The sequence below is a fragment of the Trichechus manatus genome, unplaced genomic scaffold (assembly GCF_000243295.1).
Source record: "Trichechus manatus latirostris isolate Lorelei unplaced genomic scaffold, TriManLat1.0 scaffold00061, whole genome shotgun sequence".
In the NCBI taxonomy this organism is placed as follows: Eukaryota; Metazoa; Chordata; class Mammalia; order Sirenia; family Trichechidae; genus Trichechus; species Trichechus manatus.
The window spans coordinates 1,975,148-1,987,314 of NW_004443997.1; the positions used below are offsets into that span (position 1 = coordinate 1,975,148).

The 12,167-nt window shown below is 46.5% G+C and overlaps 1 protein-coding gene across 4 annotated transcripts in view; it reads left to right on the top strand.

Moving 5' to 3' along the window:
• The window catches only part of LIMK2 (LIM domain kinase 2), a 59,297-nt gene that overhangs the window by 19,129 nt on the left and 28,001 nt on the right, over positions 1-12,167 (top strand). The window contains exon 1 of one of the 4 annotated variants that reach the window (XM_004378960.3): positions 11,162-11,390. The exons of the other annotated variants lie outside the window; for them this stretch is intronic. Coding sequence (XP_004379017.1) covers positions 11,338-11,390 — 53 coding nt within the window. The 5' untranslated portion in view covers positions 11,162-11,337. Of the gene's footprint in view, positions 1-11,161; positions 11,391-12,167 lie in introns of those variants that run through there. 4 annotated transcript variants of the gene reach the window in all.

Consider the following 12,167-nt stretch of genomic DNA (forward strand, 5'->3'; position numbering starts at 1 on the left):
CAAGGAACCACCCCACAATGAGGAGAAGACAGAGAGGCTTCCCAGGAGTCCCCTCCAGCAGCAAGGCTTGAGCTCTGCTTCTCTGTAGGTACAGCCCAGGCAGGAAAAAGCCCTGGGTACCTTCTGGAGGGAGTCAATAGGGAAAGAGTGAGTTCAGCCACTCCAGCCCAAACTAGTTGTAAATTTACCTAAAATCTGAAAAATTTCACTGCTAGCCGTAAGTGGGTTTGTTTGTTTGTTTTTAATTTTAGAAGCTTTGAAGACTGGCGTTAGTTATAGATGCCCATTAAGTATAGACAGAAAAAATGTAGTACATAGTACCTTTTATTTATAGGTGATATATGGGGTGGGGAGGTAGTAGATAGGTTGGCTCCCAAAGAACTTGGAAATGAAGTTTGTCCTCATTGAGTTAAACTAATCTACATTCAGTGAGAGCAGTATTGTATAGTAGTTAAGAGTACAGTCTCTAGAACCAGATGGCTTGGGTTCAAATCCTGGTTCTGCCATTTATTAGCTGTATACCTTGAGCAAGTTACTTAACCTTTCTGTGCTTCATTTCCTTATCTACAAAATGGAAATACTAACAATTGCCTACCTCTGCTGTTATTGTGAGAGTTTAATGAGTGAAGTCATGTCAAGCACTAGGAACAGGATCTTGGGCAAAGTGAGTGCTCGTGAGCGTAAGTCGCTTGTTATTAGCTTGTTATTAGCTACTAGGGAGGCAGATGTCTCTCAAGACTGAATTATATGTGCATTGGTGATTATTACATATCTAATTATCAAACAATATCATTAAATCACACCCAAGTAAAATTTTGCTGAAGATAATTCAAAAACAGTTGCAGCAGTACATCAACAGAGAAATTCCAGAAATTCAAGCCAAATTCAGAAGAGGACATGGTATGAGGAATATCATTGCTGATGTGAGATGGATCTTGGCTGAAAGCAGAGAATACCAGAAAGGTGTTTACCTGTGTTTATTGACTATGCAAAGGCATTTGACTGTGTGGATCATAACAAATACAGATAACGTTGCAAAGGAATGGGAATTCCAGAACACTTAATTGTGGTCATGTGGAACCTATACATAGACCAAGAGGCAGTTGTTTGAACAGAAAAAAGCAATGCTACATGGTTTAAAATCAGGAAAGGTGTGCGTCAGGGTTTTATCCTTTCACCATACTTATTCAGTCTGTATGCTAAGCAAATAATCCGAGAAGGTGGATTATATGAAGAGCACAGCATCAGGATTGGAGGAAGACTCATTAACAACCTGCAATATGCAGATGACACAACCTTGCTTGCTGAAAGTGAAGAGGACTTGAAGCACTTACTGATGAAGATCAAAGACTACAGCCTTCAGCATGGATTATAGCTGAACATAAAGCAAAAATCTTCACAACTGGACCAGTAAGCAACATCATGGTAAACAGAGCAAGTATTGAAGTTATCAAGGATTTCGTTTTACTTGCATCCACAGTCAATGCCCATGGAAGCAGCAGTCAAGAAATCAAACAATGTATTGCATTGGGCAAATCTGTTGCAAAAGACTTCTTTAGAAGTGTTAAAAAGCAAAGATCTCACTTGGAAGACTAAGGTGTGCCTGACCCAGGCGGTGGTATTTTCAGTCACCTCCTATGCATGCAAAAGCTGGACAATGAATAAGGAAGACCAAAGAAGAATTAATGCCTTTGAATTATGGTATTGGCATAGAATATTGCATATATTATGGACTGCCAGAAGAGCAAACCAATCTGTCTTTGAAGAAGTACAGCCAGAATGCTCCTTAGAAGCGAGGATGGCGAGACTTTGTCTCACGTACTTTGGACATGTTATCAGGAAGGACCATGCTTGGTAAAGTCAGCAAAAAAGAGGAAGACCCTCAGTGAGATGGATTGACACAGTGGCTGCAACAATGGGGTCAAATATAGCAATGATTGTGATGTTGCTGCAGGACCAGGCAGTGTTTCGTTCTGTTGTGCATAGGGTTGCTATGTATCAGAACCAACTTGACAGCATCTAACAACAGCACATATCTAAAGAAGTGATAATTTTTTTCAATTAAAAATCAGTTTAAAATCAATAGAATAATGAGTCAATAGCAGTGGAACAGAAAGTGAAAAATCAGTGAGGCAAAATTAGTGGTGTGTCTAGGTAAAGATGCTGAATCTAGGCTTGGTCACCAGAAGGGGTTCTTTGTTGTAGGCAGGTCTGGTTCAGCAGGCATATGCACCACTGCCAGAATGAAACTTCTCTCATGGCTAGTCATTTCCCTTTATTTAAGTCCATGCTAACAGAGCAGCCTTCTGATTCCTAGTTCAGCTTCCTGGAGTCCTTGATAACAGGAAAGGTCTAAGGATGTGGGTGTTCTGATTTCTATTATAAATTCATAAATGGACAGTGGGGTTGATAAATGGTTAGAATGGAACCATCATAGAATGTCTGCACCTCTCTGGATACTATGAAGTTCTGTTTCTGGACCTACAAGGCCAAAAATCAGATCCGATTAGGATCCTTCGCCAAGGTGATTCCAGCCTGGGAGAGGTCTCTGAGTGGTTGGCCAGCCAAACTTCTGACCACAACCCTTCCTTTCAGCACTGACCTACTAGTGTGGAATGCTTGTTCACCTAACTCCGTCTTTTTACATAGGAAGAAATTGAAGCCCACAGAAGTATAATGGCTTGCTTAAGATCACACAGCAAATTTTGTTGTTAGCCAGGGCAAATATTTAGGTCTTCTCTGCCAGGGCTCTTCTCCTGGCACTGTTGGAAGGTTGCTCAGATGTCCAGTGCAGCCAAGAGAAGAGCATCTATGTGAAGAGATCATTTGACACTGAATGTTAGACATTGAATTTTCTAATATTAGTATCATAAAGCAGCAGTGAAATGATTATCTACAAGGGGTTGCAATCCCACTTTTACATGCTTATGGTCCTTACAGACAAATCTCTGCTGTTAAAATGAACAGCTCAGTAGAGATGTGGCCTGAGGACGGAGACACAGTTCTGTTCTTGGTGCACACTTCTTGGCCAGCAGACTTCACGTGGACATATCCGCAGCTAGCCATTCAGGGAGAGGGACTGGCAACTGAAAACCAGCATTCTCTTTGATGTTTCAGGCTTTATGTTCATTCATTAATTGGGAACCTCTGCTTGCTTAAAAACCTCTGGTAACTCTTCACTTTCAATGGGCTATTCTTTAGCCTGGTGGACCTGGCTATTGGCAGTTGCCTCCTGCCCCCTCCCACCACCTTGGCTGGCCTCCTCTCTGGTCACACCCCACGTATGCACTGCGCTGCAGCTTACAGACCTGTTCACTGTTGCTGGAGCACAGCGTTCCCTGTTATGCCTCAGTGCATTTGCACATGTTGTGCGAGTCAGTGATACATCCTGTCCTCGGTGGAGAAGCCTCCCCGAATCCACCCCACCCTTCCCCACCACGCAGAGAAGACTGTATTACTCTCCTCATCCCTCAGTTAGGGCCCTGTTAGTATTTGTTTATACACCGAGCATCACTCTTAAAGGATGAAACTCTCTAAAGCTGGAGCCATATCTAGTTCGTCTTTGTATCCCAGAGCTTAGCAGGGTGACTGCTGGGCGAACGATGTCTTTGTTGAATGACCACCTTCCTCTTTGGAGCACTTGGATGAAGCCTTTCTGGGATGCATCATCACCATCTCTTTGCTCTGCAGTATCCTCCCAGGCAAGAGCTTTACTTTGGGAATGGAATAAGACCTCAGTCTGTAAATGTCATTCCAAAGTCTAAAAGCACCAAAGCTAGGGTCTCAAGGGATGGCATGTGCTCTTCACTGTGGCAACCCACTGTGGTCATTTGCCTTGTTTTTTTCCCCAAGGGCTATAATCCCTTCCCCCTGGGTCGTGCTGGAGGGGTACTAATAAATTCTTTCTCCAGACCTCTGCCAGCACATTCCTCACCCCTAGTACTTCATGCCAGGCTGGGATTCGAGTCTTCTTTGTGTCCATCAGAGTCCAACCAAGCCTTCCTGAGGGTGCCCTGCAGTGATCTTGATTTGATTCAGAGGCTGCTCTGCTCTGCTCCCATCAATCGCCCTGGCTCCTGGCAGCAGCACCAACCGTTTCTAAAGTTGGCTAATGTCATCCCTTGTGTATTATTTTTAAAACATGTTTCAGTTCCAGAGGTGGCCCTTTTATGGGATGACCCTGTCTTCTGGAGCCACCTTTTTCTGCAGTACCCTGGGCACCACTACATTGTCACTGAGGAAATGAGAGAGGCAGCTACCGTGGGGAGTTGAAAATGTGTAAGAACAGTGCCAGGAAGGGTAAAGTCCCCAGTGAGCCAAGGCTTTAAAAAAATGTCAACAACCAAACATTTATTTATTAAGTTGCATTCAGAATAAGAAGGTGAGCAACCTTTCTGTGTGTTCACTTCCTTGCGTGTAACAAGGGGATAATAGTGATCTTCCCTCTCTGCCTCTCTGGGTTAGTGTAAGAGAAAATGAAATCAAGTGAAAAAGCACTTGGGAAGAGTAAAGCTGTGGTTTTCAAACTTTGGAGTGCATCAGAAACACTGGAGCTTGTTGAAAATCCAGAATTCTGGGTCCTGTTCCTCTTTATTCTGATCATTTTCACCAAGTGTCTCAAGGGAATCTAATGCTGCTATTCCTTAGACCATACTTTCGGAAACACCAAATCAAATAAAAAATATATACATATACACCCGGTGCCATCAAGTTGATTCTGACTCATAGCCACACTACAGGACAGAGTAGAACTGCCCCATAGGGTTTCCAAGGCTGTAATCTTTATGGAAGCAGACTGCCACATCTTTCTCCTGTGGAGTGGCTGGCGGCTTTGAACCACTGACCTTTCGGTTAGCAGCTGCATTCTTAACAACTGCACCAGCTGGGTTCCTTGTAAATCAAATAGATGTAGGATATAGTTATTTGAGGCAGCTTTAGTATCTTGGACCTGGAGTCCGAAGTCTTGGGTTTAACTCCCAGCTCTTCCACCTGCTAGCCCTGTAATCTTGAACATCACATTCTCCTCTCCAAGCTTTAGTTCTCTCATATGTAAAAAGATGATAATCCTAGCCTCACAGGGTTGTAAGAACTAAATGTGAGCAAGCCCAGCTTAGTGCCCGGCTCATGGAACTCACTTCGTCAGTGCTTTCTTGAGTGGGAGGTAAGTGTCCACTGCTTCTGGAATGTGGTGCAGTGTTAACAAATGCCAGACAAAAGACAGCCCTTGGTACTCATTGGAATCAGTTATTATGGAAAGAAAAAAGCATAAAAGTTGGTGTCTGGAAAGAAAGATCCTTAGAGATTTAGTCCAACCCTTGTTTTAGAGCTCATGAACTTGAAATAGGATGGGAGGAACTGAAGCCCAAGATGTATGCAGGTACCTAGTCATGAGATAGGTGCAGATCTTCAGACCAGAGAAATTATTTCCCAAGCTGCTGAACAAAGGAGGGGAAAAACCGTATTGGTACAGTGATGGAACTGTTAGTAACCTTTCTTTGTTTTAAATAATAATTGCTTCTGTTTATTGACAGGTTACTGTGTGCCAGGCACTATACTGACTGCTTTCCATGTGTTGTCTCATTTGGCGGAGAGATCAAGAGCACAGGCTCTGGAGTTATTCAGTCAGCAGTTTTTTTTATTAGTTGTATATTTATTTTTCAAATAAACGTGCTGACATTATAGCATACCTACAGCTCTGTTTTTTGCTTTTTTAAAAACTGTGGTAAATATATATATACCATATTTTCGCAAATAATGTGCCCACACATATAATGTGCATAGCGTGCTTAGGAGAATAACACGGGAGGGTGTTGTGAGGTTGGCAAGAAAATGTGTAACAATGCAGTATTTGCATAAAAATACGGTAGGTAGCAAAACATTGTACAGGGTCAGGGAAAACGAGGAAGACCCTCATTGAGATGGATTGACACACTGGCTCCAACAGTGGGCTCAAACATAGCAAAGATTGTGAGGATTGGTGCAGAACCAGGCAGTGGTTTTTTTTGTTCTGTTGTATATAGGGTCGCTATGAGTCAGAACCGAGTCTACGTGGCACCTAACAACAACAACAAAACATTTGCCATTTCAGCAATCTTCACATGTACAAGAACTGTTAGTAACTTTTGAGAAACCTTGGAGAATGGGGCGATGTCTCAAGTATAATGATTATTCATTCCACACCTACTATACAGAAGGCCCAGTTTTCAGAAAGGAGGAAAAAGAGATCCTGGAAAGAGTAAATGCAGAATTCTTTTGACTTGACTCCTTCATAAAATTCTGAGCAGATGATGGAATAGGTGGGATAGTGAGCAATTAGAAAAAGGAGTTGGTCCCTAGGATTCAGTAGTAATGAATTAGTCATGACTTACTAGACTTGAAGATGATGGAGGCCAGTATTTCCTTCCTTTCATTATACATTAGAGTGCCCTGAATTGGAGCTCACTCGACAACAGATGACAACAATTAGACTTGACTTCATGTTTTCACTGGGTTACTAGTTGTGAGACCCTCTCTTGATTTCCGCAAGGTATTTGATAAACATTTTCATGATATCCTGACAGGAAGAATGTGAGCAGGAAATCTAGAAAAATCAGAAGGAGGAGCTCAACCTACCCAACATATTGGGGTCCTCTACTGTAGTGGCAGGATCCCTGGTGGGTTGCTGGAGACAGGTCAAGAAATGGAGTGGGATATGGGGTGGCCATGGTGGTGGGCTGATGGGGAAGTAAAGAGGCAGCCCTAGGGACCTGAGTGTGGTGCCCCGAGGCAGAATTTGTCCTTTGGAAAAAGCATGAAGAGGTGTTTGCTCTAAATCACAGGACTTCTTTTTGTTGTTCATTTATCATTTTAAAAAGCAATGCTTAAGTGTAAGAAAAGTGTAAACAATGCCAAAATGGTAGAAAATGAATGTTGTTTCATTCTTGTTTCCTTTTTTCACTACTCTAAAGGGAAAAGTGATAATCCTATGGTAGATAGTCTTCCAGCTGTTCTCTATGGATTATACACATAGACTTTTAAAACAGTAAGATATATATTCTGTCTGAAGCTTGGATTTTTCACTTAACACTTTACCTGGGACAACTTTCTGTCTCGATACCTATGATCTACTTCGTCTTTTCTAACAGCGCCATTGTCCAGTGTTCGTGGTATTTAGCCCATCCTGTTGATGGATGCATGGATCACTGAGCATCCTTGAACACGTCTTCGCACATTTGTAGAAATATTTCTCTAGGCAGAATTTCTAGCGGTGGAATGCTGGAACCCTTATTTCAGAAACATGACTATATGCTGTAGTGGGAAAGGTGAGTTGGAAGAGGGAGGGAGCAGAGGCAGGAAAAATGGTCAGTAGGTGGGTGGGACCATGCTCACCTTATCTTGGTTGAAGTCCTCCTGGCCCATAGAGGGCCCCACATGAACACAGTTCCATGGGCTTTCAGATTAATTGACCAGAACCTTCCTCCAAGGAGAGGTAGAGTTTTGATTCACTGCTTCTCACCAGAGCGTGCAGTTAGGGCTGTGGACCTTGAAGCCTGTTCTTTAGCCTGCAGATGCCTTAAAGGCTGGTGTCACAGCTGGTGCTGAGGGTCAGTTTGCTCGCATTCCTGCCAGGTTTCCAATTTGTGAAATGTGCAGGAGATCAGCACTTCTCCTGCCGTTTTATCCTTACCGTAACTGCCAGTGCGAGGCCAGAGCTGTCATAATTACTGAATAGTCTGTCAGCTGCTCTGGGATCTAGAAGAGCAGCTTACCACCCAGGACCATCTCCAAGGGCAGGAGGGGAATAGAGCCTCCAGTGTGACCTTTTGCCTCCTAATTCTGGTGATTATAGCCCTTGGAAGTTGGCCCTGAAGAACCACACACTTTGGTTTGAGCAGCCAGCAGCTTATCACCTCTGGTGATCAAACCTTCAGAGGTTCCTCCTGAAGTCTAGATTTACTGGGGTCAAATGGATTCTACCTGGGAGGGGCTTCCACTTCAGCTCACAACATGGGGAGAAAGTTACCCCTCTTCCAGGGGGAGGCAGTTTTCATAGCATTGAGAAGGCCTCTCACTAGTTCCTCACCTACCCACCCACTGAGTCCTTTGTGTGGGGAGTCGGGGAGAGGAGGACGCCTGCAGCCTTCTGCATGCATTCCTAGACACCGACTCACTGTGGCGCCACCACCGTGCCAGCAGAGCTGTGTGAAATGTCAAGAGGAGTTATGCTCATGTGCTCCCTGGCCCTGGTCTCTTTGTGGCTTGCATTTTCTTCCATCTGCACTCTGTTCATGAGATGGAAATCAGAGGGTGCAATTAGCAGATAATTTGCTAGTTCCAGACTTAATTTGGGGCCCCCTTCTTGCCTGATCAAGTTACAGGGGAACATAATAGATTTTTGGTGAGAAATAGTTGCCCCGCTGGGAGAAAGCACTCCCTGCTTTCTAGCTGGGCAGCCCTTACAGTATCCTAAGTGTTATTCCCCCCACCCCAACCCACCCACTTCCTCTGTGGCTCTTATGTGGCCCCCCTCCCAGGCCAGGATCCTGATCCCCTCAGAACCAGCTCAAGGGGTTTAAACTCGGTTGAGACCCAAGGAAAACAGGGAGCCCTCTGTGACCTTATAGGGCTGGAAAATGTTGAAGCTGGAAGGTATTTAGAGACCTAACCAAGGCCCAGAGGCAGAAACTTGCTAAAGGCCACATAGTTAGCCCGTAGTCTAGTAACAATAGTCTTAATGATATTAACAGCCAACATTTATCAACCCTTAATGTGTTCCAGACTCTGTGCCAAGGGCTGTACGTGCAGTGGATTGTCACACTCAAACCCAGACAGCCTGGCTCTGGGCCAGGCTGGCCTCCAGCATAGCATGGTAGAGCCTAGTAGTATAGACAGCCTGCCTTCGAATCCTGGCTCCATCTCTCATTTAGCAGCTTGCTGACCTCAGGCAAGTGATTTAACCTCTCTGTGCCTTGGTTCCTTCATCTGCTAAGAGGAGGAAATCACAGCTCTACTGAATATGGTTGTGTGAGTTAAAATTCATCCATACATGTATCTGGCACAGGGTGAGCACTCAGACCAGTGTGGATGTCTATGTGAGATTGTGCTGTGTGGCAGTAGATAAAGAGTGGCTGAATTCTACACAGATGCCAAAAGCTGTTCTTTACTTTAAGACGCAGTAAATAGAGTGGCTGAGTGCTTTGGCTCTAGAGCAGGGGTCATCAAACTATGGTCATCACCTGTTTTCATAGGGCCTGTGAGTTTTACATTTTTTAATGGTTAGGGGTGGGGGGAAGCAAGAGAATAATTTGTGACACATGAAAATTACATGAATTTCAAATTTCAGTGTCCATAAATAAAGTTTTATTGGGACACAGCCATGACCATTTGTTTACATTTTGCCTATGGCTGCTTTTGTGCTGCAATGGCAGAGTTGAGTAGCTAAGATGCTGTCCTGCCTGCAAAGCATAAATATTTGCTATATGGCTCTTTACAGAAAGTATGCTAACCCCTGCTGTAGAGTTCAGGCTAACTGGGTTTGAAACCCAGCTCCACCACTTACCACCTATTTGTCCTTGGACTGGTGACTTAACCCCTCTGAGCCTCTGTTTCCTCATTAGTTGAATGGGGGATGATAGCACCTACTCCATAGGTTGGCAAATTAAGTATAATAGATACATGCAGAGCACTTAACACAGGGCCTGGAACATATTAAGTGCTCAGTAGATGTCAGCTTATTAACAGGATGCAAACCGAATCTTATCACCTTCATTGTTGTCTCTGCACCCAGTTAGTGGAGGAGTGGGAAAAGACTCCCTTGTAAACCCAGCCACGACCTTTGCCACAGACTTTCCACCATGGTTCACAGTTAGAGATGCTGGAGAGGAGTATGTGCCTGGTGGGATAGAGTGAGGTCTGGACCTGCCTGGTCTTCTCCAGCAGGCTTGCTTTTCCTATCTTGGTCCTCCAGGCAAGGGCATGGGGCTTCCCTATGGTGGGCTCTGGTCTGGGTATCCCCACAGCTGGGTTCTTCAGATGAGTCCCCAGTCCAGATACTAGGCCCAGCATCCCCACAGACACTCCAGGCCTTGTCCTCCATCATGCCCTGTTTTTTGTTTTGAGAAGCACAGTCACCATGGACATAGTGGAAGAGGCTCCACTGCCCACTGGGGCCAATGCATGGCATTCTGGGAATGAATGAATGAGAGGGAACAGGTGACTTGGACTCCAGTTTCTGTGCTCTCTCCTACTTGCAGAAGGGCTTTTGGGCAAGTCATCTCCCCTTGAAGAGTCAGAGTGAAGCCCAGGGCTATGAGCTGTGGAGTCCCACAGCTGAGGTGTAAATCCCAGCCCCTGCCACTGACTCGTTCTTAGACCTTAGGTAAGTTACCTAATCTCTCTATACTTCACTTTCCTCGTTTATACAGTAAGGATAATTCGTATCTCGGAGAAATAAGGGTGCATATACAATACTTGGCACATGGAATAATGTCAGGTGTCAGTTAACACTCTGGGCCTTGTTTTCACATCTGCAGTGGGCTCTGCCCTGAAGTGGGAATGTTAACCCCATTGGCCGGCTCCTGGGTCTGTCCCCAGGCCAGGCAGAGGGAAGGGATGAATGGAAGCCTAGTGCCAGGACAGAGCAGGTGTTAGCCGGGAGCCAGGAGCCCAGAGTGGCTCTGGACCTGCTTCTCTTGCCCAAGAGGCCCCCCTTCTGGGGGCGTGGCTCATCCTGGAGCTCAAGTCTTACGCTTTTTTCCCACCTCCAAGTAGAGTTACTGTCCTTTGGGCTGTTTGTCAGGCGAGGGACATTTGGGGGCAGCTGTGCTCCCCCGTCTCTTCTGCCCTGCCCATCTGTGAGCAAGGAGATGGAAGCTCAGCTAGTCTGGTCATTGTCTGCAGCGCCTGCCTGCAGCCTCTCTCCAGCCCAGCTCCACCCCTTGCCTGCAAGGTCTGTTTCCTAATAGCTGCTCCAACCACACACCTCGGTTCCGCGAGGAGCCCCTCCTCTTCCTCCCTCCCTCCCTCAGGGGTGGGACTGGAGAAGAAAGCTCACTTGACAGCAGCGTTTCTTTCTGAGCTAGTCACCGGCCCCTGCCCAGGAATGCCCGTGTACGCGTAGCCAGGCTGCCAAGAACTGGGAAGGAGCTGTCCTAGCCATGAGCCCCTGCGGGCATCTGCCGGGGGGCGAGTGGCCTAGAGTCCTCACACTGCTCCAGAGGGAGAGGTGAGCGCCGGGCAGCCCGCCCGCAGCCAGAGGTGCCAGGAGCCCTGGGCCTGTCATGGTGGCCGTGTGCAGCTGGCCTAAGGCACTCCCAGACGGGTTTGCAGTTGAGTCTGTTGATCTGGTGTGGGAAGAAGATGGGGAGTTACTTGTCCGTCCCGGCGTACTTCACTTCCAGAGACCCCTTTCGGTGAGTTGGGCTCCGTGTTCCCCTCCCCCCAATCCTGGACCCTGGTCTTGAAGGGAGGGCAGAGGCCCTCCTGAGTCTGCTTCGCAGCCTTCACTTACTCCTCACCCATTGGCTCTGCCAGGCAGAAGCCAGTTTAGGCTGTTGCAAAACCGAGCCAGCCTAGCAAAGGGCTTCTCACAGGGTACTGGGAACAGTGAGGTGAGGGATATGCCCAGGAGGCGGTGGCTGCGGGAGCCCTGGCTCCCCACCATCCCAGACACACCTGAAGAGCCTCCAAAAGATGCTACTGACCCCGGCCTGCTGCTGGTAGTACTGCTTCCTGGTGAAAAACACAAATAGAGTGCTGTTCTTCCAGCTGTCACATGTCTTACCTGTGGGGCCATGCTGCCTGCCCAGGAATTTGTCCCAACAAGCAGGACGAACAGGTTTTGCCAAACAGTGGATGCTAGTAAGGCTTGGGTGTGGGCAGCCTGGCACACAGTAGGCATGCTATAAACGTTTGTTCCCTTAGTGGCAGGCACATTTGCTCAGGCCTTGAAGGGCTTCTGAGTGCCCAGGTGAGTACAGTTGCTGGGGAAAGACCTGGCCAAGTGCTTCCTGGACTGAGCAATTGGCTTTGGAGTGTTCCGCCCCCACACCTCCTCGCCCCCAGGCCAGAGTTTCCCTGGGGCCCTTTCTGTGGGGCTTCTCAGAGGGAGGTGAGGAAACTTTCCCTTGACCTCTGACCTACCTTTCTTTGCTATTTGCCCCACCCCACCTCCATAGAAACTCCCCAGG